The 26,728-nt window shown below is 51.8% G+C and overlaps 8 protein-coding genes across 8 annotated transcripts; 3 read left to right on the top strand and 5 right to left on the bottom strand.

Annotated features, from left to right (window-relative positions):
* The first annotated feature begins 41 nt into the window (after positions 1-41).
* CAOG_03148 (hypothetical protein) lies at positions 42-1,657 on the top strand. The gene is made up of 4 exons (XM_004363930.2): positions 42-302; positions 771-948; positions 1,071-1,331; positions 1,449-1,657. Exons 1-4 carry the CDS (start codon positions 60-62, stop codon positions 1,592-1,594), a joined length of 828 nt encoding a protein of 275 aa, XP_004363987.1. The 5' UTR covers positions 42-59; the 3' UTR covers positions 1,595-1,657.
* A 65-nt stretch (positions 1,658-1,722) lies between these two features.
* Positions 1,723-5,148, bottom strand: CAOG_03147 (hypothetical protein; the record flags this gene model as incomplete). The annotated part of the gene is made up of 9 exons (XM_004363929.2): positions 1,723-2,140; positions 2,217-2,348; positions 2,421-3,054; positions 3,133-3,266; positions 3,354-3,645; positions 3,743-3,857; positions 3,947-4,127; positions 4,462-4,648; positions 5,029-5,148. The coding sequence occupies 9 exons, from the start codon at positions 5,146-5,148 to the stop codon at positions 1,863-1,865; spliced, it is 2,073 nt and encodes a 690-aa protein (XP_004363986.1). The 3' UTR covers positions 1,723-1,862.
* A 191-nt stretch (positions 5,149-5,339) lies between these two features.
* On the bottom strand, positions 5,340-9,069 carry CAOG_03146 (hypothetical protein). Its single transcript, XM_004363928.2, has 9 exons — positions 8,999-9,069; positions 8,117-8,297; positions 7,750-7,930; positions 7,548-7,662; positions 7,165-7,456; positions 6,937-7,070; positions 6,180-6,813; positions 5,910-6,041; positions 5,340-5,792 (listed from the first exon to the last, which is right to left on the bottom strand). The coding sequence occupies exons 1-9, from the start codon at positions 9,023-9,025 to the stop codon at positions 5,518-5,520; spliced, it is 1,971 nt and encodes a 656-aa protein (XP_004363985.1). The 5' UTR covers positions 9,026-9,069; the 3' UTR covers positions 5,340-5,517.
* Positions 9,070-9,541: 472 nt separating this feature from the next.
* Positions 9,542-13,521, bottom strand: CAOG_03145 (protein kinase). Its single transcript, XM_004363927.2, has 6 exons — positions 13,476-13,521; positions 13,306-13,389; positions 13,134-13,217; positions 12,971-13,054; positions 12,832-12,903; positions 9,542-12,752 (listed from the first exon to the last, which is right to left on the bottom strand). Exons 2-6 carry the CDS (start codon positions 13,347-13,349, stop codon positions 9,614-9,616), a joined length of 3,423 nt encoding a protein of 1,140 aa, XP_004363984.2. The 5' UTR covers positions 13,350-13,389; positions 13,476-13,521; the 3' UTR covers positions 9,542-9,613.
* Positions 13,522-14,800: 1,279 nt separating this feature from the next.
* Positions 14,801-15,664, bottom strand: CAOG_03144 (hypothetical protein; the record flags this gene model as incomplete). The annotated part of the gene is made up of 4 exons (XM_004363926.1): positions 14,801-14,982; positions 15,119-15,298; positions 15,408-15,521; positions 15,610-15,664. The coding sequence occupies 4 exons, from the start codon at positions 15,662-15,664 to the stop codon at positions 14,801-14,803; spliced, it is 531 nt and encodes a 176-aa protein (XP_004363983.1).
* Positions 15,665-17,314: 1,650 nt separating this feature from the next.
* CAOG_03143 (phosphatidylserine receptor long form) lies at positions 17,315-20,839 on the top strand (the record flags this gene model as incomplete). Its single annotated transcript, XM_004363925.1, has 6 exons — positions 17,315-17,396; positions 17,522-18,041; positions 18,127-18,194; positions 18,468-18,621; positions 18,700-18,751; positions 18,845-20,839. 6 exons carry the CDS (start codon positions 17,315-17,317, stop codon positions 20,837-20,839), a joined length of 2,871 nt encoding a protein of 956 aa, XP_004363982.1.
* A 251-nt stretch (positions 20,840-21,090) lies between these two features.
* CAOG_03142 (ATP-binding cassette subfamily E) lies at positions 21,091-23,754 on the top strand. The gene is made up of 7 exons (XM_004363924.2): positions 21,091-21,151; positions 21,290-21,472; positions 22,114-22,182; positions 22,285-22,598; positions 22,703-22,788; positions 22,891-23,406; positions 23,511-23,754. Exons 1-7 carry the CDS (start codon positions 21,131-21,133, stop codon positions 23,606-23,608), a joined length of 1,287 nt encoding a protein of 428 aa, XP_004363981.1. The 5' UTR covers positions 21,091-21,130; the 3' UTR covers positions 23,609-23,754.
* On the bottom strand, positions 23,665-26,650 carry CAOG_03141 (Gnl3l protein). The gene is made up of 6 exons (XM_004363923.2): positions 26,599-26,650; positions 26,065-26,297; positions 25,684-25,872; positions 24,841-25,584; positions 24,311-24,715; positions 23,665-24,184 (listed from the first exon to the last, which is right to left on the bottom strand). Exons 1-6 carry the CDS (start codon positions 26,603-26,605, stop codon positions 23,822-23,824), a joined length of 1,941 nt encoding a protein of 646 aa, XP_004363980.2. The 5' UTR covers positions 26,606-26,650; the 3' UTR covers positions 23,665-23,821.
* Between the last annotated feature and the right edge of the window lie 78 nt (positions 26,651-26,728).

Raw genomic sequence — 26,728 nt, 5'->3', positions numbered from 1 at the left:
CCTCGTTGCTATTTCATTCTTTTTTTTTTTTTGTTGTTGTTATTATTATTTTTGTTTGCATGAAGCTCGCATTCAGTGCAGTGCTGGCGCTGCTGGTTCTTTGCTGCTCTGGCATTGCCCAGGCCGACCCAGCGATGCCCACGCTGCCCCTCCGCTACCGCGCCGTGGTCGAGACCAGCACCCGCCATCTCAATATGACAATCACCTACCGGGAGCAATACGACCACGTCGCACAGCTCGCCCGCATCGACAGCTACAACGGCGACCGCTTCCCAATGGCAACCGTCTTCATCTATGGCAATGTCAGTTCCAGCCAACAAAAAAAAAAAAAAAAAAAAAAAAAATCAGTGGCGGTTTTTGGTTTTTCTCATCCACGGCACAGAGAGGGGGCAGCGGCCGGTTCTCCGTGAAGCAAGCCTGTAGATACATCTGATTGCATATTGAAGCGGAGACAGCGAGACCAACCAGCGTTGGCGGACAAGAAAAAAAAATCGCCGAACTGGAACTGGTTTTCTACGTCCATCCATTCAAAAAAAAAGAAAGAAAGAAAGAAAGAAAAAAAAGCAAGGTTCGGCTCTTGTTCTGCATGGTATGGATTGTCATCCAGACCCACAAGAGAGGCTGCCTTCATTTCGGCGCATTTGGCAAAAGCAAATACACCCTTGAATACTGATTTCAAACCCGCCCTGAGGCGTTTGGGAGCGTCTTTGACGCCAGTGTTGCCTTCCCACTCACCGCTTTTTTGATACTGTCTCATCTCATCCGTGCAGAACGAAGCATCCACGCTGATCGCGGGGTCAACCTGCCTCAAGAACACCATCTCTGGTAACGCAAGTCCTGCTGGAAACCCGTTCGGTTTCACCTACTTTAGCTCAAACAACACGGTCGTACTGCCGCTTTTGTCCACCATGCTCCGATTCGGACCGCAGTACAACACCACCTACACTGGTGAGTCTCTAACTTGCCCATGAGCTCGTGTGTTGGTTACTCGCCATTCGCAAGGAGGCCAACCCAAAGATGCTTGAGCACGAACTGACACTTTGTGAAACTCAAACGTTTTTTTTTTTCAGGTCAAAGCTGGGTCCGCAACATCCCCGCCGATCAATGGACGACCTGGCACTCGACCAACTTGACGTCGGTCGTATACAATGTCTTCTTCACGACTGATACGTGGGCATATGCCAGCCAGGCAAACCCCGTGCTCATTCGCTTCCAGAAGGATGGCTGGGAAGTGGTGAACGGCGTCAACTCGTCCTTCTCCTTTGAGCAAGACTTTATCCAGTTCAGTAGTTACGCTCAAGACCTGGACTTTGTTCTCGAGGGCTGCAGCAGTACGTGGGCTTTGATTGTCTGGCCGAAAATGGTTGATTCCCTTTTTTGACACTCAACTCGTTTGTTTCTTCTCGTTTCCTCCCCGCCCCTTTGTCTCTTCTCTTTCTCTTTCATAGGCAACTACCGAACCAGCCACCCCGAGTGGGCTGGTGTCATTGTTGGTATTGCATTTGGCTGCTTGCTGGGTTTGATGCTCGCTCGCTGGTCACTACACTTTACATTGCTAGACAAGAAGCCCGCCGCCAAGCCAGCAAAAGTTTGATGGCGCTAGGAAAGCTGTTTTTTGTTGTGTTGTGTCCATGTGTCAAATAGACGAATTATTGCATTTTCAGGTGTTGCATTCACCACCACGCACACACACACACACACAAATTCATCTGAACTGACATGGTTTTTATTTGTTTCTTCGTTTGTACAAGAGCAAACACCACACGACATTCACCAGAGACAAATGGTACTGAGAGGCACTAAAAATAGCAGGCTTATTTATAATCAATGCTTGGAAACGATTCTCCTCGTTTCAACTTGATTTATGCATGGGTCTCCATCCTGGCCATACGCTTTTCCAGGCGCTCGATGGACGCGGCCATCTTGCCAAAGACTTCATGCATCTCCTGGAACTGCTTGCCGGACATTTTGAAAATGTCATCACGGAGCAACTGGAGGTTGACCTCGCGCTGTTCCTGAGTCTCCTTGACCTTGGTCCAGTCAGAGTACTTGTTCGTGTGGGTGAACTCAGCCTCAGGAGTGTTGTTTTCAGTAATCACTTGCGTGTGCTGGGCTTCCCGGCGCTTCAAGTCGGCCGCAACTGTGCGTGTGTCGAGTTACAAGTCACAAGTCAGCAACCAGAGCTTTTGAAAGTCAAACAAAATGGTTGTTCTTACGTTGCTCTTGGACATTCTTCCGGCCCAGGTTTTTCTGGACGGCCAGAATGTAGCGGGCTCGGACGAGCAAGAACTCATTGTCCGATACGTACTTGATGGTTGCGTACGTGTTGCTGAGCATGGCGATGAGCACTGCAATCCAAAAAGATGTTTGTGAGTGTGGTGGGAACTGATGGTACGTCCAACGAGGCGACGCTAACATACAGTTGAGCAGGGCAATGTTGGAAATGATAATAAAGACGACATAGCCGAGGTAGGCCACAGACTTGTCGGCGACGCGGAAGGGATTCAGGTTGAGCTCGCCAAACAGGCCAAGGAGACCGGTGAGCAGCGATTGTTGGAAGCTCTCGTAATCTGGGGTGCCCGCTGCTGCGATGGGCGCGGAAGAGTTGGGCGACAGAAGAACGAAAAACCCGATGGAAAAGCCCATCAGAAAAACGGTGAAGATTGCCATGAAAATGACCAAATCGACCATCATGTACTTGATCGTCTCGATAAGCGGACCAGTCACCTTGAACAGAGCGGCAATGCGCAAAAACTTGGTCCAGTACAGAACTGCCACCATGGCCAGGACGTTGTACTCGTACTGCACCGAGACTGGAGGGATGTTGCCAGATTCGTACGCGACAATATTGGCAATGCGCATGCCCATGTCAATCACTACCATAAAGTAGGTGGTCAGATCAAACACGTTGCCAAGATCGCGCAGATAGCGGGGCACGTAGACGGAGCGTGCATGCACAAACGCAGGGTCGATGGCTTTCGGGAAGAAGACGCGCAGCAGCCATCCGCCGGCACCCGCGGGTACGTGGACAATGTCTTTTCCAGAATTGATAAACTAGGCGATGGGGGTAGGGACGCACAGAGATGTGAGTGCAGGGTTGAACACATTCTGGCACTCGGACTGTGGCATTACCTCCATAATTTCGTCAAAGAGCTGCGAAAACACAAAAATGAGGAACAGAATCTCGATGACCGCGCGGAAGTACGCCTGGGAGCTGTCGTAGATGAAAAGAACTGTGCCAGGGAAGGCCACAACCGCCAAGCAAACTGCACAAGAGCAACAATCAGAAAAAAATATGTTGCTCAGTGCAATCATCGAAAAAACGTTTCGTGCGCTCGGTGCTTGTCACGTACTGTAGGTCAAAAGTCCCAGCGCGTACAGATACCCGAGCAACTGACGCAAGAAGAAGCGACGGGCAAACACTCTCCACTTCCAGTCGCACAGCTTCCGGATGAGACGGTGGCTAATGAGCTCGTGGTTGCGCTTTTTGACAATCAATTCCAACGGGGTCATGTCGCCGGTCGCACCATCCAGATCGTCGATGCCGTCAAAGTCGTGCTCCGAGTGCACCATCAGCATGTACTTGTCCAGCACCTTGGTTCGCGTGTCGAGCCACTTGACGCACTCCTCGGGGGTGTTTTTGACCTAGCCGAGTGCGAAAAAAAAAAGTGACAAGATTGTGAGAAGAACAAGAACCGGACTGGTTTTCCAGTTTCGGCTGCAGAATGCCAGCTTTTATTACCATATCCATCAGTGGAGTGTGGCTTGCGTTGTCTCTGTGGATTGGAGATACGCCCTTGCTGATGAAAAACTCAGTCAGCTCCGAGTTGCCATTGCGCGCAGAGTTGTGAAGCATGCTGTCGATTTTTTTTTGCAGCCAAGTGAGCGAGATGTTCCAACACGCTTTGAGCAGCACACAAGGACCCCCCTCCGGACTCGAACTTACTTGTGGCCTGATTCATTGACGGCGAGAGGATTGGCACCGTTTTCGGCCAAAAAGTGAACCATCGCGACTTGGCCAAACCCGACCGCACGGTACATTGGGGTGGCACCGAATCGATCGAGAACATCGACAGGCACACCGTGTGCGAGCATCGCCTTGGCCAGCTCGATGTGGCCTTTCATGGCTGTGGCACAAAAACAAGAACGCACCGTGAGTTTGGGCGGAATGGTCCACAACAAAAAAGATCGTTCGATTGATCAATTTGCCACCTCTTCGTTTGTGTCACGCCAATTTGACAGATTTCAAATTCGACCAACCACCATCACGAGCGTTCAAAATACCATCACAAGCAGAAAAAAACCATCACAAGAAAAATCCCATAACAAAGAAGAAGAAGAAAAAAAAAAACCTTCACAAAAAAACCATCACAGACACAAGCGAAAAAAACGCAAATCGCTGCGAAAACATCCGACCTCAACACTGAGACAGCCCAGTACAGGCTCCCTGATTAACCTTACCAATGTAGTGGAAAGGTCCCCAGCCATCCGAGTCAAGGATGGATCCGGCAACCGACGGCTTGAGGTCGGCCAGCTGCTCCAAGAGAATCTTCAGGTTGCCAGCCTTGCAGTCGGCAAAGAGCGCGTTGTCCAACGGGCTGCCCGCAGCGGCCTCCTCCATGCCGACTGTCGACAGTCTCGGCGAGTGCTTCAGAGAGTGATACGCAACCAGCAACGAGGAGGAGGACGGAGAGATGCGAGTGAGCCATACGAAAATACAAACAAATAAAAAAAAATAAACAAAACAAGCATTTTTGAGGCGTTGTTTGGATACCGCAAGCGACGCTGTTCTCTGCCCCCCCCTAGCCGCCCTGTCTGGAGGGGCGCTCGTGTGGGTGTATTACAAGTCTCCATTCTGCATGACCACCCCACCCACTTCCACACTGCTGCCACGAAGAGGACGCGAGGGGCGGAAGTGTGAAAGAGTCAGGGTTGGTGGAGCGATTCGCATGGCAACACTCCCCCCAGCAACCCGCTGACTCCTTGACTGCTGCACACAAAGGCGAGCGGAAGTGGGGGCCGCTCTACCACGACAGTCAAGTACCAGCCCCCTTGTGCTCGAACAGCAACAATGGCAAAGTTGGAGGGAGGAGCAGAAGCAAACCAAGCGGACAAACTGACCACTTCAATCAGCTCGATCGAAGACATGAGAAAAAAAAAAAAAAGTGGAGTGAGTTTTTAGCGGCTGTCCTTCAAGAAACAAAAGCCAAAACATCGCGAACGAGAACCAAAAAGCACCACAAGTGATTTGAATATTTGAATCAGTCTTTTCAACGGGGGCGCGGGAGACACAGTGTTTGGTCTTGGAAGACATTCCGAGAACGAGTGCTCATCCTTCGTCGGCGATAACAGATGTGTATCAGACAAAAAGCAACAGTGACATGCAGCAAAAGCAGCAAGCACAGAATCTCAGCACAAACTTGAAGTTGGGCACTGAAAGAACAAAGAACAAAGAACGCACCAACTTTCAAAAAACAACAACAACAACTCGCAACAATTCTGTCGTCGATCGGTCGCTTATTTGGCAACCAAAAGATCGATGCGCTCGTTTAACAACTTGATCGTGTCCGACAGCTTGTCGAAAGCGGCGTGCACCTCTTCGAACTGCAGGTTGGACATCTTTTGCAGATCGTCACGGAGCAGCTGCAAGTTGACTTCGCGAGGCTCTTCCGTTTCCTTCAGCTTGATCCACTCAGAGTACTTGTCGGTGGTAGTGAGCTCGGCCTCGGGCGTGTTGTTCTCCTTGGTCACGCTGCGCGCCTGAGCCTTTCGCTTCTTCAAGTCGGCGGCGACTGTTGCCAAAAAATGAGTGTTGTGGAGAAACAACAGAAACACAACGGGTCAGCATACAACTCGTTCTGTAACGAACAGCCCAACAGCACTCTCAAGACACACAAAGCGCTTCTTACGGATCTTGCGCACGCGAGCCTTGCCGAGAGACTTTTGCACGGCCAAAATGTAACGGGCACGCACGAGCAAAAACTCCAAGTCCGACACGTACTTGACAGTGGCATACGTGTTGCTGAGCATGGCAATGAGCACTAACGAGCACGAGAAGCACGCAAAAAACAAACAAACAAAAACAAACAAACAAAAACAAACAACACCAAACAAACATAGTCAGCAAAACGACAAGCATCAAGCATCTTGGAACGACACGCCTCGAATTTGTCACTCACAATTCAGCAAGGCAATGTTGGAAATGATAATGTAGACAACGTAGCCAATGTAGGCCACGGACTTGTCTGCCAGGCGGAAGGGATCCGTGTTCAGCTGGCCAACAAGACCCAAAAACACTGTCAGCAACGACTGCTGGAAGCTCTCATAGTCGGGTGTGCCAGCCGCGGCAATCGGAGGAGAAACCTCGGGCGACAGGAGCAGGAAGAACGAGATGGAAAAGCCCATCAGGAAGACGGTGAAGATGGCCATAAAGATGATCAAATCGATCAGCATGCGCTTGATGGTCTCAATCAAGGGACCAGTGGATTTGAACAGGGCGGCAATGCGCAAAAACTTGGTCCAGAACAGAACAGAAATGATGGCCAGAACATTGTACTCGTACAGCGCACCGACCTTCGGGGGATCGCCGTTCTTGTACGCCACAATGTTGGCGATGCGGAAGCCCAGATCAACAATGACCATCAAGTACGTGCTGAGATCGAAAACGTTGCCAAGATCGCGGAAGTAGCGCGGAATGGAAACAGCAGCGGCATTCACAAGGGCTGGGTCGACCGCCTTTGGGAAGATGATTCGCAGAATCCAGCCTGCGGGACCGCTGGGCACACGCACAATGTCTCGACCGGCGTCAATGAACTGGATCACAAGGTGAAATTCACAACGTTACACAGTGCGACAGTGGCAGCGTTTGAAGTGAGCTCATTCATGCAAGAAGGTCACTCAAAGTTCCAGCTAGAAGTGCCAAAAGTATGGTCCTACCTCTTGCGTCTCGTTGTAAACCTGCAGAAACACGAACAGGACGAAAATGATTTCGAGAATACCACGAACGTAGGTTTGCGGGTCGTCATAAATGTAGAGGACGGTTCCTGGGTAGGCAATGATGGAGATGCAAACTGGAATGCGCAGATGTCGAAGAACAAGGATGAGAGAATGTTCGTGCAACCCCGCCCCCCGCCACATGGCCAAGCACATTTTGCTCGCACGTACTGTAGGTCAAGCAGGCCAAGGCAAACAGGTAGGAGAAGAACTGGCGCAAAAAGTAGCTGCGCGCGAACGTTTCCCACTTCCACTGGCACAGCTTGCGGATGAGAGGATGGCCAATGAGATCGTGGTTGGACTTTTTCACGATAATCTCAAGCGGGGTAATCTCCTTGACATCATCGTCCTGGTCGTCAATGCCATCAAAATCGTACTCGGAATGCACTGCGAGCAAGTACTTGTCGAGCACTTTGACGCGCGAGTCGAAAAACTCTCCGCAGACATTTGGCATGGTCTTGATCTACAAGAAACAAAACACAAGCGTTGTGAAAGTGAGATCGAGTTCAACAACTTCCGTGATGGGAGATTGTAAGTATAAGGCAGCTCGTTACCATGTCCATCAAGCCCAGATGATTGGCCTTGTCCTTGGCGGTCGGCGACACACCCTTGCTAATGAAGAATCGAGTCAACTCGACACCGCCAGCCCATCCCGAGTTGTGGATCATGCTGTTCCATGCCAAAAGCAACACGAATTGAGAGAATTCTTCCACACAAAGTTAAAATGGCATCCCGACCCCCTGTGGCTGCGCTTACTTGTCGCCGGCGTCATTGAGATGATGAACATTGCCACCATTGGCCACCAGGTAGTAGACCATTTCGGGATGACCGAAACCAACAGCACGGTACATTGGCGTCGTGCCATACTTGTCGCGAATGTCCACAGGAACGCCGTGCGCAACCATCGCCTTGGCCAATTCGAGGTGACCCTTCATTGCTGCGTCAAAGAGAGTGGTATGTGCGCACACACACACACGGACAAGTGAGACCGAGTAAGTCAAACAAAACCAAAATCAAGGAAATACAAACCCTCGATGCAAAAAAGTTGAAGATTCGCAGCACAACGAGATTTTTTTTTTTTTTTTTTGTTTTGCGTGGATGGGACTCTGTTTTTTCTTTTTACCAATAAAGTGGAACGGACCCCAGCCGTCGTCGTCCAGCATGGTCACGATCTGCGCGGGCTTGAACACGGCCAGGCATTCCTTCAGCAGCTTGAGGTCGCCGGACTTGCAGGCGGTGAAGAGCAGCTCGCGGGACGACGCGTTGGTTCCACCGCCGACATCGACGCCAGCGTCCGAGGCCCTCTGCTCGCGAATGCCAGTTCAGTCAGTTCAGTTCAGTCCATGTGTTTGAGTGCATGTCGAGCACAGTCCAATAGCGTGGCAGCAAATGGCAACGCGAGCGCAAGGAAGCAGCCATCGAAGGGCGCACACAAACAAGGGAAAAAGATAAAAAAAAAAAACCGAAAACCAAAAATAAACCAAAAAAAAAAAAAAAAAAGAAATTGATTTTTACACAAACATTTTTGCTGCTACTTTTTTTTTTTCTCCGCTGCTGGTTTGATGTTGATGCGGGTTGTTGTTCCGACTGCTATTTTGCTGAAGTGCATGAAGCATTTGGCTAGTTTTCATGAATTTGAGAATCTGACTCGCTCTCGTCCGATTTGCAGTGCCGATGTGAAAGGAGAAGATCTGCTTTCTTGTGTTGACAGCTTGCGAAAAAAATGAATCACAAAAAAAAAAAAAAAAAAAAAAAAAAAAAAAAAATCCAAAAAAAGGGGGAAAAGATGGGAGGGTTGCTCGACACACACACGGTGGACGATGCAGACGGCACTTTGCTCAAACCTCACAACAAAGAAAGAAGAGCAACAAGGCAAGCGACGGGGGATTGCGCGCATGAGACTGGAAGACGCCAAAGGGCATCGAAACGAGTGCTGGGAAACGGCAGAGAGAATCACCAAAAAAAAAAAAAAAAAAAAAAAGCAAAAAAAAAGCCAAATTCGTACAACGTTCAATAGCTCGATGTCCGACATCAGCAACGACAGAAAGAAAGGAAAAATACAAAGAAGGACTGGAATGTGCAACATTACTAAATCAAAAGGGAGGATGTGCACACCTTGGGAGAGTTCGTTTGATCGGGGTTGGAGGCCTGGGAAAATCACTGCAATGCGAAAAAAAAACAACAAAAAGTCATCTTCAAGGCCAAAGAACGGTGCGGTGCGGGGGAGTGGATCTGCAGCATACAGTGCAGCAGAAGCTCAAAAACAAGTTAGAGGCATGATTGTCAAGGCCGTCAAGGCAGGAGTTCGAGCAAAAAGCTGACTGAAACAAGAAGTCCGATGCAAAGCGTTTGCAGATTGAACGACGGATTGAACGCAAATACTTGTACATGTACTTTCAGAAAACAACCCATGCACGCCATGTCAAAGAAGGTCACATGCAACACACACACACACACACACACACACACACACACACACACACACACACACACACACACACACACACACACACACACACACACACACACACACACACACACACACACACACACACACACACACACACACACACACACACACACACACACACACACACCAGCAACTTAACGGAACAACCATCTAGTTGGAAGAACCCTGCAAATACGACTCCATCATGGCGGGACACAGCTTGCACTTGTCTTTACGCTCAAGCATCATATTAGCGCACGGAACGCATACACAAGTGTGAGAGCAAGGCATCAGCTTGGCTGTCGCTGGGGCGCTGAAACAAACCAAGCATTCCGGGCTCGCTTCCGATCCGTCGCAGGAGCCGAGCGGCGACTGCATGCTAGCGGCGCTCACGACAATCGTGCTTGCAAATGGAGATAGTTGTTCCTTGATGGAGCTATGCTGATGAGTCAGTCGTGAAACTGCTGGATCATTTTGCGGAACCTGCGGCTGGTTCGACGTCATTCGAGAGTTCATGAGACTCGAGTTCAGATGGGGTTGCATTTGCTCTTTGATGCTGCTGTAATGATGCTCCAACCTGGGATTTCGAGGTATGGCAGCACGAGCATGCGCGCGGCCCTGATTCTCGACAAATAGACCCATCTTTGTCAGAATCTGGCCAAAGGTTGGTCGGCGGACTCGATCGGGGTCGAGGCAAGTAATAGCAAGCTCAGCGACTGCAGTGGCAGCGAGTTTGTCCGGCTCAGTATCCCACATGATCGACACATCCAACTCGGAATCAAGCCGACCGTGCTGTTTTAGCGCATGTGTCACTGCTTCGGCAAGCTCAGTACCAGGCTTCCTCGCGGTCAGCAGCTCCAGCAAGATCATGCCGTACGAGTGAACGTCCGTTTTGATGGAAACTTTGCCTGTCTGCAGGTAATGTGGGCACAGGTACTCGCGAGTTCCTTGAATCGTCGTCGTCTTGATGTCGCCGTCTGGGGCCATCTGAGCTGGCGGAAAGCGCATCAGACCAAAGTCGGCGACCTTGGAAATGTAGTATGCGTCCAGAAGTACATTGTGCGTCTTGAGATCCAAATGGAATAGCGGCTGACATGGAATAGCATTCTGCACAAAGTACATGGCACTCGCAATCTCGGTTGCGATTCTCTGGCGTTGTGGCCAACTCAGAGAAGGCGAGCCATCCTTGCGGTCCAGACGATCGCGCACTGAACCGTTTGCCATTAGCTCGTACACCAAGCAGCAGTCGTTGCCATCGTGAGCATAGCACATGATGGTGACAATATTCGGGTGACGAAAGCGCGAGAGGGATTCGAGCTCAGCCTCGAATTGCTTGATGCCTTGCGTTGAATCGGCCGCCAAACGCTTGACAGCAACTTTTGCACCACTCCAAGTACCAGAGTAAACGTTGCCAAAGCCGCCGCCCCCGATGCGGTTCGCAAAGTTGCTAGTGGCTTGCGAAAGCGCTTCCATACCAACGCGAAGAATAGTGGTAGCGATTGCTGGAACTGGGATGGCGGAGGACGATGAATCAGGCTGTGCAATTGGCGCGACCGGAATTGGCCCAACTGCGGGACATGGAGAGACGCCAAATGCAGAGAGTACCTGTCGCTGCAGCGCAGTTGGCTCCGCGATGCTTGACAAGGTGCGCAGCAGAAGTGGCTGAATGAAGGCGAGCCACTGGCCACGATCCAGCGTTCGTTGCGAATGATCACAACTCAGTTCCTTGTTTGGAAGGACGGCGGCAAGCACTGTAGGCTCAAGTTCAAACAGGCAGGCGTCTTGGACATCGCGAGCACATTCCGTGCAGCGCAGGTAGGTTTGCCAAGTCATACCCGTGTACCAGTACGTGGTCAAATCTTCGACAACGCCAAAGAGCACATCGAGCAAATTGCCTGGAGAAGCACCGCGCACGACAATAACCAGATCAATCACATCCTCTTCTGTGCGACGATGGATCTGAACGAGCGCTCGATGATGGTTTCTGCTCACAAGCACGCAATCGCGCCATGCAGTCATGTTGAGCTCAAGGTGATTCAGCCGGGCAATGACTCGCGAGAAAAAGCCAGTGTACAGGAAGGCCGTTCGCATCACGAGGGTGGCCTCATGTGGCTCGTCTTTGCGAGGATTGGCGGACCATGCCCTGCGGTCAGGCTGTCCAACAGGCAGAAACGATGGTACAAGGTAGCGGGGACCTGATGTTCCTGCGTCAGCGTCAGCGAGCGGATACAGGAGTTCGTATCGTTGAAGTAGAACGAGGAGCTGATCACACACAGCCGGATCCAAGTTCGTCCAAACATGTGCAAGAAGAGCAGCACGAGGCAAAATACCCTTTTTCGCCCACTTGTGCCGCTGAGTTATCACACCAGTCAACACGGTTGTGGTAAACCACTCTGGATCAATAATGACGAGTTCATCATTCTCGGCGCGTGTCCGCTCCAAAGTTTTGGCCCAGGTAGCATCAGCGGCGTGAGTCATGCGATGAAAAACGACCCAGCCTTGATCACGCAACAGTTGCACGCACAAGTCAACTCCGAGACGAGAAAGCCGACAATTCTTCTCGCCAAGATCGACGACTTCACTCCATCGCAAGAGCGGCGGCTTCTTGTCAGCCTCCATCTGTTTTGCTAGATCGCGCAGCTGATCTCGAAACTGCAAGTAGCGGCTGTCGATCTCCGAGTTGTAGAATGGCATGGTTCGACCGACCTGGAGCACTGCCGCTTTGAGCTCCGGCATGGTCGGGGCGCCTGCAGCTGCACTCGCGTTAATGTAAACAGTCGCGTGAAGGTTGAAAGAGATGTCGGTTTCCTTGAAAAACTGAAGAAGTTCTTCAAGATTTTCTCGCTGCTCCTGTTGTCGTAGCGGCATGTAGAAACTGTCATCAATGTGGGTGCCGACAAGAATGACATCGGCGTGCGGAACTCGAGCGTGCAAGCTGCGTAGCCAGAAAGCCAGGCGCGAATTGCGCGATATGGTTTCGCAAACGTCGAACAGAATCAAGTACACGGTGCGCTCGCCAAGGAAGAACTGGTGCGAAGCGAGGTACACTTCTTGACCAGAGAAGTCCCAAAGATTCAGAACCATGCGCTCTTTGTCTCTTTCTTGAAGAGTGACGGAGGAAATGTTAATTCCGTCGGTGGAGGTGGGTTTGAACGACTTGTTGCGAGCGAACCACCTCGTCACTGGATTGCGCTCATGCTGCTCAATGCCGTGAACAAGCGATGACTTCCCGGCACCAGGATCACCAAGTAACACCACTCGAACTTCCAAGCTGCGAACCAAGTCGGGTCTGCGTTGGTTTAGCAGATTTCTGGATGTGACGAAATAATAAAACAGATACTCAGTCACTCTGTGGTGCAAGAAAAATCGACCAAAGATGAATCACTCACATTTTGCAGGATGGACGAGCTCTCCGAAGCAAAGCGGCTCCCTCATAGTCCGAGATCTGGTTTTCACTCAAACTGACAACACTCGTCGTAAACACATTCTACTACATAAAAAGGCATTCAAGATAAGCCAAGTACATACTTGAGCCTGTTCAAAGTTTTGTTTTCCGGAAGTGCCTCAGTAAGTGCTTGAGTTCCAATGTCGGAAACCTGATTGTCATTCAAGCTGGCCATCCCTCAATCTGTGAGGACTCTTACCGCCCTCTGTTGGATCACCGACGCCACTGCATCAGTCAATGTCTTACTAGAGCTCTACCAGCGTCTTGTTCACTTTGAGTGCCTCAGCAACTGCCTGCGTTCCGGCATCTCCAATCCTATTGCCGTTCAGACTGTCCGTCACTTCTTTCAGTGAGCACTCTGAATGCCCTTGGCTGAAATCACACATTCACATGCATCAGTCCAAGTAAGAAGCCTTACAGGACCTTCTGCAGCGTCTCGTTCACTTTGAGGGCCTCAGCCATCGCCTGCGCTCCGACGTCGCCAATGCCATTTTTGTACAGGCTGTCCATCCCCTGTGAGTACTCTGAAAATGGGCTCTGCTGAACCACCGCCCACTTCTATGCATCAGTCAAAGTGAGGTGACTTACTAAATCTCAACGAGCGTGTTGTTCACAATAAGTGCCTCAGCAATCTCTTGCGCGCCCGCGTCACTCAGGTTGTTCTCCCTGATACTGTCCCTCCATCAGTAAGCGCTCAAAATGCCTCACTCTCAGCATCAAAGTCAGCTGCCTTACTCGAGGAACCTCAGTATCGTGTTTTCTTTGAGTCCTGATTTCAGCACATGAATTGGGATTTTTTGGGTTCTGTGTCTGACCATCATTTTTCATGAACAAACACGTTGTCACACTTTCGTTCCAATAAACTCGGGTTGTCTTACTCGACCTCTCCACTGTCGTTCTTGAGTTTGTCATGCAACTGGCGGTGTCGTGGCGTCATCTGACCATCCTCCTCCAGCATGGTCGACTATCGTTCCAAGCAAACAAACAACAAACATGAGAACGACTAATTTGGCAAGTCTTGCGGCTGATCGCCACTGTGGTCTCATGTCAGTACTCAAACCATTCTCACTCGTATGTATCATTCCTTCAAAACGGAGCGAGAGGGGAGCGATGGAGGGAGGGAGGAAGGGAGTGAGCAGGAGGGGCCGGTGGTGGCAAAAGCGTCACACGTGGACGGGCTGCACGTCGCGCTCCAGATCCAGGACGCTCTGCACGCTCTTCTCGAGCGCTATTTGCGCTGCATTACGCACAAACCCCCCAAGTTCACCAGTCATGCACGATCATGGACGACGATGCAGCAGCGACCAACGATAGATGGAGAAGCTGTTGACTTTGCCCACACAGCTTAAGAAATCCTAGCAGATCTGCGGCGTTTTCCCTCTCACTCGATTCACAAGGACACTGTCAGACTCGCCCCTTGGCTGTCGAGTACAGCGTCCAAGCGACACCAAGCACCACCAAGCACACGGGTCTGAGGCAAAGCCACCAACGAGACCAGCAAGCCCAAGTGCAAACCAACCTAAAACCGCAACCAGAAAATGATTTAACGACTGAACCTCCGAGCGGAACTGAAGATCTCGGACAGCTCAACAATGTACTCGTAGCTCATAGTCTCACAAGTTTCCCTCAGATGAAAACGCGCAGCTACGTGTAGATATGGCTTTGAGAGCCATCGATTTCGAATCACGCGATGCACGCGATAAAAAAAAAAAAAAAAAAACCAAACCCCAAAACTCCCCCAACGGAACTCAATACTTTGATTGAACTTGCGAAAACAGAACGGGTATCATGCAATTTGCGCCACACAGGTGGGACCAAGAGGCAAACACGGGCCAACGACAAACGATACAAAACTTTGCAGAAAGAAAAAACTGGTCGGGCCACTGAGCAACAACACGTCGGTCGTTTGCTGTTTACTTGAACTTGCCAAACTTGTGCCTCTTGAACTTGCCAAACTTGTGCTTGAAGCCACGCTTGAACTTGAGCTTGAAGCCCTTGTGCTTGTGCTTGTGCTTGCCGTGGTAGCCGTAGCCGTGGCTGGTGTGCACAACCGTTGCGCCGGGGTAATGAGCAGGGGTCACGACAACGCCGTGGGCTGAATGAAGCAACACGGAGTGGGCAACAAACCAAAAGGAAAAAAAGAAAAAAACCAAAGCAGAACCCAGTGAGCACAACTTTCATAAAAGGCACACCAACACAACACCAGCAAACAAAACGAGCACAAGACTCACGAGGAACGCCATAAGCGCCAGGAGGGGCGCCGTGAGGGACGACGTACGCTCCAGGGGGTGCGCCGTAAGCGCCAGGCGGAGGGGCGCCGTACGCACCAGGCGGCGGAGCGCCATAGGCTCCCGGAGGAGGAGCGCCGTACGCGCCAGGGGGATGGGCGCCAGGCGGAGGCGCGCCATAGCCTGTGCAACAAACAGTCAAGGCAAAGGCATTCGCTTGAGTTGGAACGAACTCATTGCTTGGCAAGTCACTCATCAGAACAGGGACAGAGAGGATGCGCGCTGTGTTTACCGGGGTAGCCGGGGGCAGGGTAGCCAGCAGGGTAGCCAGCGGGCGGCGGGCCACCAGGGTAACCCGCTGGAGGAGGGCCACCGGGATAACCAGGATAGGCGCCGGGAGGAGCACCTGATGGATGGCGAGTCAGTCAGCGAATGTTTGCAGCAACACATTCAAGTATGATATTTGCAGTATGAGCAAAAGCTGAGATTCTTACCGTAGCCTGCATTTTTTTGTTTTTCAAGTTGATGGAAACGGGAATTGGAACGCATTTCGACACAAAAACAACGAACAAGCGACAATTTCAGTGAGCATCATGAATTTCAGATTATTAGATTGTTTGGATGAGCATCCGTAGTCAAATAGTCAAAAGCGAGGTTGCTGTTCGATTTCGTTACCCTAAAAAACCAAGAAACAAAAAAAGAAACAAACAGATAAACAGAAACGCAAAAAACAAAACAAAAACAGTGAGCAACGAATTCAACAGAGTACAAACAAGCGATGATTGCCATTCAATATACAATGGAGTGTCGTGCGCAATGTAGTATAGTGAAGGACAAAGCAGAAGAACAGAGGACTTTTGAAAATTTGAAAAAGCGCTACAATTCCTTCCATCCACACCCGTCCCTTTGAAGGGGTCCCTCTCGATGTCGTGATGAGAGTTTGCTTGAGTCTGACCGCATTGCGCAGTTGTTGCTTTGCAGTCAGAGTGCAGGCGAATGGCAGCGAAGCAAGAGCCAAACAAAAAGGAAAATGGATAAAAAATGCGAATCACAATGACAAACAGCGTCATCACCGCTTCGAACACGAGCAAAAGCCGATCCAGCCATCCCATCCCCAATCATCACCAACGCGACCATCATCGCACAATGACAAGGATGAATGAACTCGGCAAGCAGAACAAGAACAAGAAGAACGAAGTAGAAGTAGAAGAAGCGAAGAAACAAACCTGATGAGACATTGTTTAAAAAGAAAAAAAGGAGGAATGGAATCGAATTGAAAATGTTGAGTTTTGCCTTCTTTTGGCATTTTCATTTCGTTTGTTCACAACAAAAGTTCAAATGGATCACAAAACATGGGCGCGAGAGTTTCTACGTCCTCAGCTAGCACTGCATTGATGTCGTGATGTGGAGCGAGAATGAAGGGAGAACAAAAAAAAGGGGAGGGTCGACAGCGAGTGAGAACACTGGCAGAGAATTCGGATGAGAGGGTTATACGTCCCAAACCACCACCACACCCCTCTGAGACTGCGCTCTGAAGCAAGCAGGAAGGAGCAGTCGGCAAACGGGGGTTCACAAAGAGTCCAGACTACAGTAGAAAGGAGGGGGGGGGAGAGAGAGGGAGACGAAATCTGTTGACCCAGGCCAAAAGTCTTCCAGGTTCACGACGACGTCACGATCGCAGCCGCTCCGAGCAGAACTCAAGACAACCACGTCTTGCCTTTTGAGGTTTGTGAACCAGAAACTCATCTCAAATTGGCTCAGCAAGGAGTCCAGTCAGAATGGTTTGCGTTTGGAACCAACAAGTTCGCATCAATCTGAACCAAGTTCACTCACTCCGTCACTCAACAATGACTCGAGCTGCGTCTGCAACCAGCATGACTGCGGCCGCGTCGTCCAGCAAGGCTCGAGCGGCAGATCGCCAACCAAAGCCAGTGACAACCAGCAAGAACAGGAAGGCAAGGAAGGCAGCAGCAACGCCAGTCACGAAGCGACGAGAGCTCGGCCTGGGCTCGCTGGCAGCCCTCACTGACGAGATGCTCCTGGAGATCATGGGCTACCTGACCATCGACGAGCTGCGCAGGCGAGTTGGGGGAAGTGGGGAAGAGGCGAATTCCTGGTGACTGTGGCTGAATCAAATGCGGTCATCAAACTCATTCTTGGTCTCACGGTGCTCCCGACAGTGCATCTCAAGTCTCGCCAATGTTCTACGTGCTGTGCAGCGACGAGGAATTGTGGATGAACCACTGTCTGGCAAAGCGTCGCGGTGATTTCGTCTACAAAGGTACCACACCCCTTTCCTCTCACTCCCCCCAGCTCCCTCTCAATCGATTGCTGGTTGAATCACAAAAGCAAACGACCCGTCACGCCATCTCAACAAAAACCGCTGCTGTTTATTTTCAATGCCAGGGAGCTGGAAATGGACAACCCTCGCAGGACGCGACACGCCGATGGACAAGTTGCCGCCTCCAATCTACATTCAGGGCATTGAATCGCTCTTCCTCTATGCGCAATGGTGTCGGCGAAACATGACACTGAGCGACTACGTCCCGGCCATCCAAAGCGTGCCGCGGTATCGCCTAATCGATCCTGAGGACGGATATCCAGACGTCGCCTCGAGCACAGCAGTCCCGGCCCTCACCCCCGAGCAGTGGCGTCGCGGCTTTGACGAGCCGGTGCTTCCACTCATTCTCACCAATGTCTGCGAGGGCTGGCCCGCTTTCACAGAGTGGTCGCTTGAGCGACTGGCCGAGCGCTACCCAAACGTCCAGTTCCGCGTCTCCACCAACGCGCCGTTCAGCGTTCGAATGACGCTCAAGGATTACTGCGCCTACTTGGCAAGTCAGCGCGACGAAGTTCCCCTCTACGTGTTTGACTCGCACGTCGGCGGAAACTGTCCAGAAATGCTTCACGAGTACAAGGTGAACGCGTTGATTGTTGGCGTAACCGATCCTGCATTTCGCATCTCCTCATTGACGAGGCGCACTGAACATGTGTTTGGCTATTGTCTGCAGGTGCCGAAGATGTTCCTTGATCACGACTATCTGGCATTTTTCGGGAACGAACGACCTGATTTTCGCTGGTATGTTCAAAAGGGTGCTCCTTGGTGAATGCGCAGTGTTCTCACCATTCTTTTGATACCGCCTTGATAGGATTGTAATTGGACCACCTCGTTCGGGAGCATCTTGGCATGTCGACCCCACGCACACCTCAGCCTGGAACTCGCTGATTGCTGGTCGCAAGCGCTGGGCCTTGTATCCTCCTGGCCAAATCCCTCCCGGTATGGCAGTTTTGCTACTGTTAGATTTGGTTGTGAGCTTGTGATGATGCGAGGGCTGACGCGCCTGTGTACTAGGCGTTGAGGCCATATTTGACGACCACGGCAACATTGTCGATTTCAACGCGCCGCCATCGTTGCTGTGGTACCTGGAGGTCTATCCGTTCCTCGACCCAGAAGAAAAGCCAATTGAGTGCGTTCAACATCCTGGCGAAACGATCTCCGTCCCTGCGTAAGTGCCCTCCAAACGCTTTTCATTCTCCATATTTACTTTGCTCAACCTTCCATTCTCCTTGCATTCTTGGTGCAGAGGCTGGTGGCACATGGTCCTCAATCTGGACTATACTTGCGCCGTGACACAGGTGGGTAACATGCTCACACTCGACAAGCTCAGCAAGGTCGACAACCCACACTCAATGATTTTCTTCTCTCCCTCTGTGTTGTCACTCTCACAGAACTACTTGAACGTCAACAACCTGGAAGACGCCCTCGGAGACCTCAGACCGCATCGCAGATACAAGGAATTCCTGCAATCGCTCCTCGTCAAGCAGCCCGAGCTCGCAGACACCAAATTGTTTTGCGAGAGGGCTTTGCTCCAAGAGGGAGTTGCGAGCAAGGCAGAGTTCATGCATCGTCTGACGAATTTGAAGGAGTCACCTTGGCGCAATCGCGTTGGCAGGGTGCTGGTTCGACACGGGCTGCTGCTTCCGGAAGGCGAGCCTCACCTGTCAACGCCAACGTCACCAACACGTCCATCTCTCGATTCGCCCAACACAAATCTGGCGCTTCCTGCCGACTTTGCCATCAAGAATGTGCAGCATGGCGAGAATCCTGTCTTTCAGTGCGACCAAAACTGCTACGTCAAGTTTTATTCGTTCAGGTCGCGCGAGTCGGACCCCTACACCCACGAGGTCGCGGCATTGGAGCGGATTGCCCTCGATCCCAAGTTGTCGAAAATCTTCCCTCGTTTGCTGGGCCATGGCATGCTGCACTCTGAGCAAGAAGTGGCTCAAACAGCACCCACCGACCCCACCCATGCCTTTGATGCGTGGATTCCAGCGGTGCATGTCTCCAACGAGCAGAGCAAGCGTCGGACTCAGTTCAATAATGCGCCCGACTCTGTTCCAATCCGTGCCGTGAATGGGCATCATTTCAAGCACAACGATGCCGTTGTTTCTGTGCCAGATTCGAGTGATGGCGCGACTGCACCGAGCGAGACGACTCCAGCTGCCATGGCCACGCCGAACAATGGCGACCAACACGTGACTGCGCCGATTGTTTGGCGGTGGCCGTACACCATTCTCGAAGCCAAAGCAGGCATTCCCATGGAGGATGTGGAAGACGACAGTGCCATCAATTACGATGCGCTGGTCGAGTTTTTGTCGAGTAATTTGACACGGTTGCACAAGCTGGGACTCGGCGATGATCTTTCTGCAGGCGCACCACATGTCCTGTCTGAGAGTTGGGCCCCTGCTCTGGCGGAACTGGAAGCCCGACTCGCCAAATGCTACCATCTGCATTGCTTCTGGTCGATGCTGCCCTTCCAGCTGCTTCAGCAACTCCCTGCATATCTCCCAGCGAGCATGACTGAGCTTGTCGACCAATCTGTGCCTCCAGCCTTGTTGCACGGAGATGTGCACGTTGCCAACATCTTGATGGTCGAGCGACGCGGAGCTGGCGGCGGTGGTGGTCGGACATTGTCGGCAAAGTCCAAGCACGCGTCCAACGAGCGCAAAGCTGCCGGGGCGACGCGCCCTCGCAACTCTGTGTCGCACTTTATCTCGGCGGCAGAGATGCGGCGACGCAGTCGCCTGCAGAAAGAGCGAGGCACTCAACCCAGTGGAGCAGGAGGGCTCAGCTTTGCTGCCCAGCGCCGTCGCAATGTCGCAGTCACCACCACCGTGACTATTGTTGGTAAAGGGGGCGCAGATCTCAAGTATTCTGACGCGAGCGAAGACGATGAGGCAGACGACGTTGGTATTGCACACGGTCTTGATGATGTTGACAACAACGGCGAAGATGATGACGACGATGACGACGACAACTACGAAGACGTGGACGACGCCCCTGTAGAAGTGAAAATCGGCGTTGGCAACGCGCAAGCTCTGGCAGAGGCCCTGGAAGCTGCGCGGGTCTCGTACGTGCCGGCGCACATTATCGATCTGGGCGACAGCCGCGTCGGTGATCCGATGGCAGACCTCATCCCCATCTACTTGTCCGTGTTTCGGTGCGACAAGAAGCTCCTTCGGCGGTTTTTGGCATTGTACAACCCAGCTTTGCTGGCGTTGCTCTCGTCGGATGCTCCCGCTGGCACCGCCGCACGCAAGAAGGCCATGTGCTATCTGCTGCTGCATCCAGTGAATGCCATGCATGCCGTGTTCATGTGCCTGCCCGCCAGTTTTGCCGTGGCGACGTGGGAAGCGATGGCCGAGTTGTTGTGGCGGTTGTGATGGTTGCTTGCGCGGTCATACAAACTGTTGTTGTGGAAGTTGTTTTTTGTTTGTTTCCCTGCACCCGTGATCCTTTCGACCACGAGTCTCACTGAATCAATAGACTCTTTGAGTGAAGCGTCGAGCGAGATCGAGACTCGAGACTTGTTTTGTCTCTCATTCACAGCACATCTGCTTTTTGATCCATTCTCCCACTTTCTCGAGATACAGTACACCATTTCCGCTCACTCAATTCGGGAGTGTGTGAGTCAGTCTTACTTCTTTGTTGTTTCAGACACTTCCTACAAAAACATGCTTGCTAGCCGTCTTCTTGTAATGCTTGTTTTTTGGTGTTTTTGGTGTTTTTGGTTGTTCTTCCTATCCCAACATGCGCCCTTTATTCGTTTTCGCTCACCGCCCCCCCCCGCGTCACCTGTCTCTCCTTTTGCTTCTCGCATTTGGCCGTTGCAGAGCACTGTTGCCCGCCGCACGTTCATGACTGCCGCCGCCGCGCCGTCTGTGGCTGCAGGCGCTCACGGTGCCGCCGAAGCTGCTGCCGCTGTCGCTTCGGGCGTTTCGTTCAACCTCACTCCCGAGCAGCTCGAGTTCCAGGACGTTGCGCGCAAGTTTGCCGCCAACGAGATCATCCCTAAGGTTTGAATTCCCCCTTTCACGCTTTTCCGCTTCTGTCGCCTCCAAGGGTCCCCCCGTTCCATTGGGGGTTGCCGATCGTCCAACTGACTGTGGAGACTGTGGCGAGACTGTGGATTCAGCCACAAAAACAACAACAACATGCTCTTTTTTTTTTTTTTTTTTTTTTTTTTTCCTTCTCGTTTTCTCAATCTTTTGTTCGCCGCCAACAATGTCAGTGCATCGGTTTCGCACTCATCCTCTGTTCAGATTGTTGTTCATGCGGACGACTTTATCGACAGCGACAAACACAAAAACGATCGACTATCTGCTATTTTATTTTATTTTATTTTATTTTATTTTATTTTATTTTTTTATTTTTTGGGTTTCACGTGAAGTTGACATTTCGTTTTTTTTATTTTTTTTATTTTTTTTTATGGATTTGGTTGAGTTGCATTGCGTTTACTTTGAGACGACCTTTGGAAGGGGGGTGGGGTGGGGTGGCAGGACCAACAACCTGATGATCATCCTGCAATTCGATCCATCTCCAAAAAAAAAAAAAAAAAAAAAAAAAAGTTGCACTTTGACTTTGACTTTTGCTTGGTGTGTGAAACCGCAATGTAACACAACACTAAACCGCGCTCATTTGCTCTCATTGACAACAGGCCGAGTACCACGATCGCACGGGCGAGTACCCCCACGAAATCATCAAGAAGGCCTGGGAGAACGGCTTGGTACGTTGACAACCCAGGAAACACGACTTCAAAGCAACATGAAAACTTTTGATCCACACTCATTCACACATCAACAACACAACCACCCCTTTCGACAAACAGCTCAACCTCTACATCCCCAAGCAGTACGACGGCCTCGGCCTCGGCAGCATGGACGGCGTCCTCATCTGCGAGGAGCTTGCGTTCGGCTGCACTGGCATGTCCACCGCCCTTGAGGCCAACGCGCTTGCCGAGGCGCCCGTCATCCTCGGTGCCAGCGAGGTGCTCAAGAAGAAGTACCTTGGCCGCATGACTGAGGCACCCCTGCTGGCTGCCTACTGCGTGACCGAGCCCGGCGCCGGCTCCGACGTCGCTGGCCTCAAGACCACCGCGGTCAAGAAGGGCGACGAGTACATTATCAACGGCTCCAAGATGTGGTAAGGCATTGGAGTGGGTTTGGGGCTTGTTTTCTTAGGGTTTCATGTCGCTTGCGTGCGAGTGCTCAGAGTTTGGATTACTTTTTGTTTTTGGACGACGGTAGGATTACTGGCGGTGGCGTTGCCAACTGGTACTTTGTCCTGGCTCGCACTGGCGACGCCAACACTCCCACTGGCCGTGCCTTCACTGGTGAGTCGCCCCCCGGAATTCTCACATTCTCAGCGTACCACTCCCGACATCCCGCCCTTCGACTTTGAGCTCATTTGGTGTGTTTGGTTCCTACCCCCCTAGGTTTCATTGTCGAGTCGGACACGCCCGGAATCACCAAGGGCAAGAAGGAGGACAACATGGGCCAGCGTTGCAGCGACACCCGTGGCATTACCTTTGAGGACGTGCGCGTGCCTGCCTCCAACGTTGTTGGCGTTGAGGGCGGCGGTTTCAAGCTCGCCATGGGCGCTTTCGACCACACTCGCCCGTCTGTTGCTGCTGGTGCTCTTGGTCTGGCCCGCCGTGCTCTCCACGAGGCCGTTCTGTACGCTCTTCAGCGCAAGACCTTCGGCAAGCCCATCGCCGAGCACCAGTCTGTCTCGAACATTATTGCCGACATGGCTGTCGGCGTCGAGACCTCCCGTCTTGCCGTCTGGCGCGCTGCCACCGAGCTCGACGCTGGCAACCGCAACACCTACTACGCCTCGATTGCCAAGTGCCTTGCTGGCGACACTGCCGTCAAGAACGCCAGCGATGCCATCCAGGTCTACGGCGGTCTGGGCTTCAACAGCGGCTCTGTTGTCTCCAAGCTTTACCGCGGTGAGTTTTTCGAGAAACTTTGCTGCGAGTGTGCTGTTCCTATCATTCTTCTGACTATGTTTGTTGTCTTTGATTGTTTTTTTTTTGTTCTTTCTTCCTCGCAGATGCCAAGATTTTCCAACTGTACGAAGGCACCCAACAAATCCAGCGACTCATCATTGCTCGCGAGCTCTTCGCCAAGTACCAGGCGGCTGCCAAGTAAATCTCGTTTGTTTCGTTGTTCTGCTAATCCATATAAATCCACTCAAAAGCAACCCCGCAAAGATTTGTTCATCACTGCAACAAAGCGAAATTGAGGTTTTCAACTGATTGCAAAGATAAACAAACACAACAGGCAGTGTATTAGTCAAACACCAAATTTCAAGAAAAAACAAAACCACAGCACAACAAAGTACAAATCACACTTCCAAGACGCTTAGTCTTGGTCCATGGCATTGTCGGTAAAATCTGTCGCAAAGTCATACGCGCCATCGTTATCGGCAAAAGCAGCCACGGCAAAGCGGTTTCCTCGTGCCTTGGCGGGAGCAACGCTCATCGGCTCGTCATCCTGCTCTTCGTCGTCATCGTCGACGTTCATTCCGCCAGTGCGGGCGCTACGACGTTGTGCCTTCTTGTTGTTCTTCTGGGCCTTCTTGAGCTGCTTGCCAGTCTGGGGGTTGAGGGCGTCTTCGGCGGCAATCAACGCGGCCTGTCGCTTGGCGGCGGTTGACAATTGCGCGACAGGTGCAGCAGCGCCTTGTGCCTGACGGTACTCTTCAAGAGCCTTCTTCTGCTTGCCCTATCAAGTCCAAAAGGGAAGGGGGGGGGGAAGACGCGAGACCAAAAAAAGTGAGATCGAATCACAAACGATTTCAAAAAACGAAAAGCCAGCCAAAGAATTCAACTCCTTTTGTTTGTGTCATACCTTGATCAAGGCAATTTCAGCAATGTTTTGGAGACCAACGCCAGTAGCCTCGGGCTCAGCCTGTTCCATCTCGGCATCCTCCTCGTCATCGTCGTCCTCGTCCTCCTCTTCGTCAGAGGCGAGATTGTCCAGCTCCTCGAGATCAACGTCAAGCTGGTTGGCCTCACCGGCGTTCATGGGAATGAACAGACCCTGCTCACGCTCGGTGCGCAAACCGGCGAGAATTGTCGACTGATCCTTCTCAAGGCTTTGCATGTCAAACTCTTTGCCCCAGGTCGAAACAATCTCGGTCTTGAGGTGAATGCTAGCGTCTTCCGCTGGTGGCAGCGTGTAGTAAGGGATACGACCAGAGTTCCAGTCTTGGAGGATGGATCGGGCGACGACATCAATATCAGCGACACCACCCTATCGCGACAAACAAACAAACAAACAAACAAGCAAACAAACAAGCAAACAAATGAGCCCTCAAAACAATAAACGAAAACCAAAGCATGGCGCAAGAGCCGCCCCCCCTCCCCAAAAACACTCACCTTCTTCAACTTGCCGCGCTTTTGCGCAAGCATCACAAGAAACTCGGCAGGACTCTCGAAGAGGGGCAGGTTGTAGAGCTCCATAATCTTGTCGCGGGGGCAGCGATTGAGGACAATCTCGACATGGGCTGCCGGATCCTCAATCTGCTCAATCTTAACAGCGCCACGCAAGACGTTGTCGGGGTTGCTGGTGCCAGACTCGTCGGGGAAGACGATGCCGGGGCAGTCGAGCAGCTTGATGTTCTTGTCGAGGTGGATTTCTTGGGCTTGACGGGTGACGCCGGGAGTGGGACCAACGTTGCAGGCCTTGCTGCGCTTGAGCGAGTTGATGATGGACGACTTGCCCACGTTGGGCTGGCCAATAATGCCCACAGTCACGGTCGTCTTGATGTCGGCGTTGCGCGAGTAGTTCTTGAGGAGCTTGACCAGCGTGTCGGCACCCAAGCACTCGCTGGACGAAAGGAGATCCGAGCTGGCAGTGGCGGTCGACACGTTCGAGTGGCCCAAGTTGGTGCGCTGGCTCTGGGTCGAGGCCTTGAAGGCAATCGTGGGGAATTCGAGGCGGAAGTGCTTCAGCCACTTTTCCACCACCTCACGAGGCACCAAGTCAATCTTGTTGAGAACCAACACAATCTTCTTGTTTGGTGACAGCGACATGATGCGCTTTTCGATCTGTGGGCATCGGCATCCGAGCGGGTCACGGGCGTCCAAGACTTCCAGAATAACATCGGCGGAGGTGACGACCTAAGGCAGAGAGAGAAAGAGACAGAGACAGAAGTGGCAAAAAAATCAGTCACTGGATGCTCTCGGACATGACTCAATAGAACTGCCTAGATGCCTCACCTTTTTGAATTCACGGTAGAAGGCGCGACGAGACATTTCGAGGCTGCGACCAGTGTTGTGCTCGACATCCATGCTGCTGCCGTCGCCCTTGTGCTTCTTGTCAAACTCGGCCTGCTTCTTGTTGGCAGCCTTCTGCAAGTCAGCAATGCTTGCGTTTCGGCGCTTTTCGAGCAGCTTTTCACGTTGAAGCTGTGCAGTCGCGTAGAAACAACAACAACAAAAAACAGTGAAAACCGTGTCGTAGAGCAGATCGTTGAGAGATACGAGCCATCAAACTCGTGTTGCAACACACGGAGTATACACATTCTCCACTCCGAGATGAACTGGAAGTCTAGGAGAGAGAGAGAGCACATGGATGACGGATTCCGCTCAAAGCCTCACCTTTTGCTTTTGTTTGACCATGTCGGCGTGCTCACGCTTGGCCTCGCGCTGGATGAGCAGCTGTTCCTTGAAGGGCCACAGGTTGGGGACGCCGGGGTCCTTTCGGATCTTGGACGCCGTGGACTGGCCCGGAGCAGCGCCCGCGCCGCCGCCCTTCTTGAGCTTGCGATTGTGCTCGCGGACGTTCTTCTTGATCTTGTACTTGAGTGCGAGCGGCACGCGCTTGCTTCGGGCTGTAAAGACGCACAGACACATGAATGCATTAGCAATACAGACAGAGCACGTTTGCAGGAGGTGTGTGTGTGTGTGTGGGGGGGCTGAGGTGCAGTGGGACTGAATGGATTGAGGGCGCCATGTGTGCTTTCCACATGGTTTGAGCCAGTTCGCACTGGGACCTCGGCGGCGACCCATCCGCATCGATGCAAATGCGAAAAGTGGTGCTTGTTCGTCATACAAGCATGAAGGGAGTTCGGCCGCAGAGGGCAAAGCAGAGAGGGAGGGAGAGAGAAGGGCAATCCCAATGGTTTGGCTTACAACGCATTGTGCAATGGAAAGTCTAAAGACAAAAAAAAAAAGAATAAATGCAGGTCTTGTTTGGTAATTCGCGTCTGATCAGTGTAGAAAAGTAAGAAGAAATAGAAGACACATGGTCTGGTCGTGCTTG

This window comes from Capsaspora owczarzaki, assembly GCF_000151315.2.
Source record: "Capsaspora owczarzaki ATCC 30864 unplaced genomic scaffold supercont2.4, whole genome shotgun sequence".
NCBI classification, from domain to species: domain Eukaryota; class Filasterea; order Ministeriida; family Capsasporidae; genus Capsaspora; species Capsaspora owczarzaki.
This window is presented reverse-complemented; position numbering and strand designations above follow the sequence as displayed.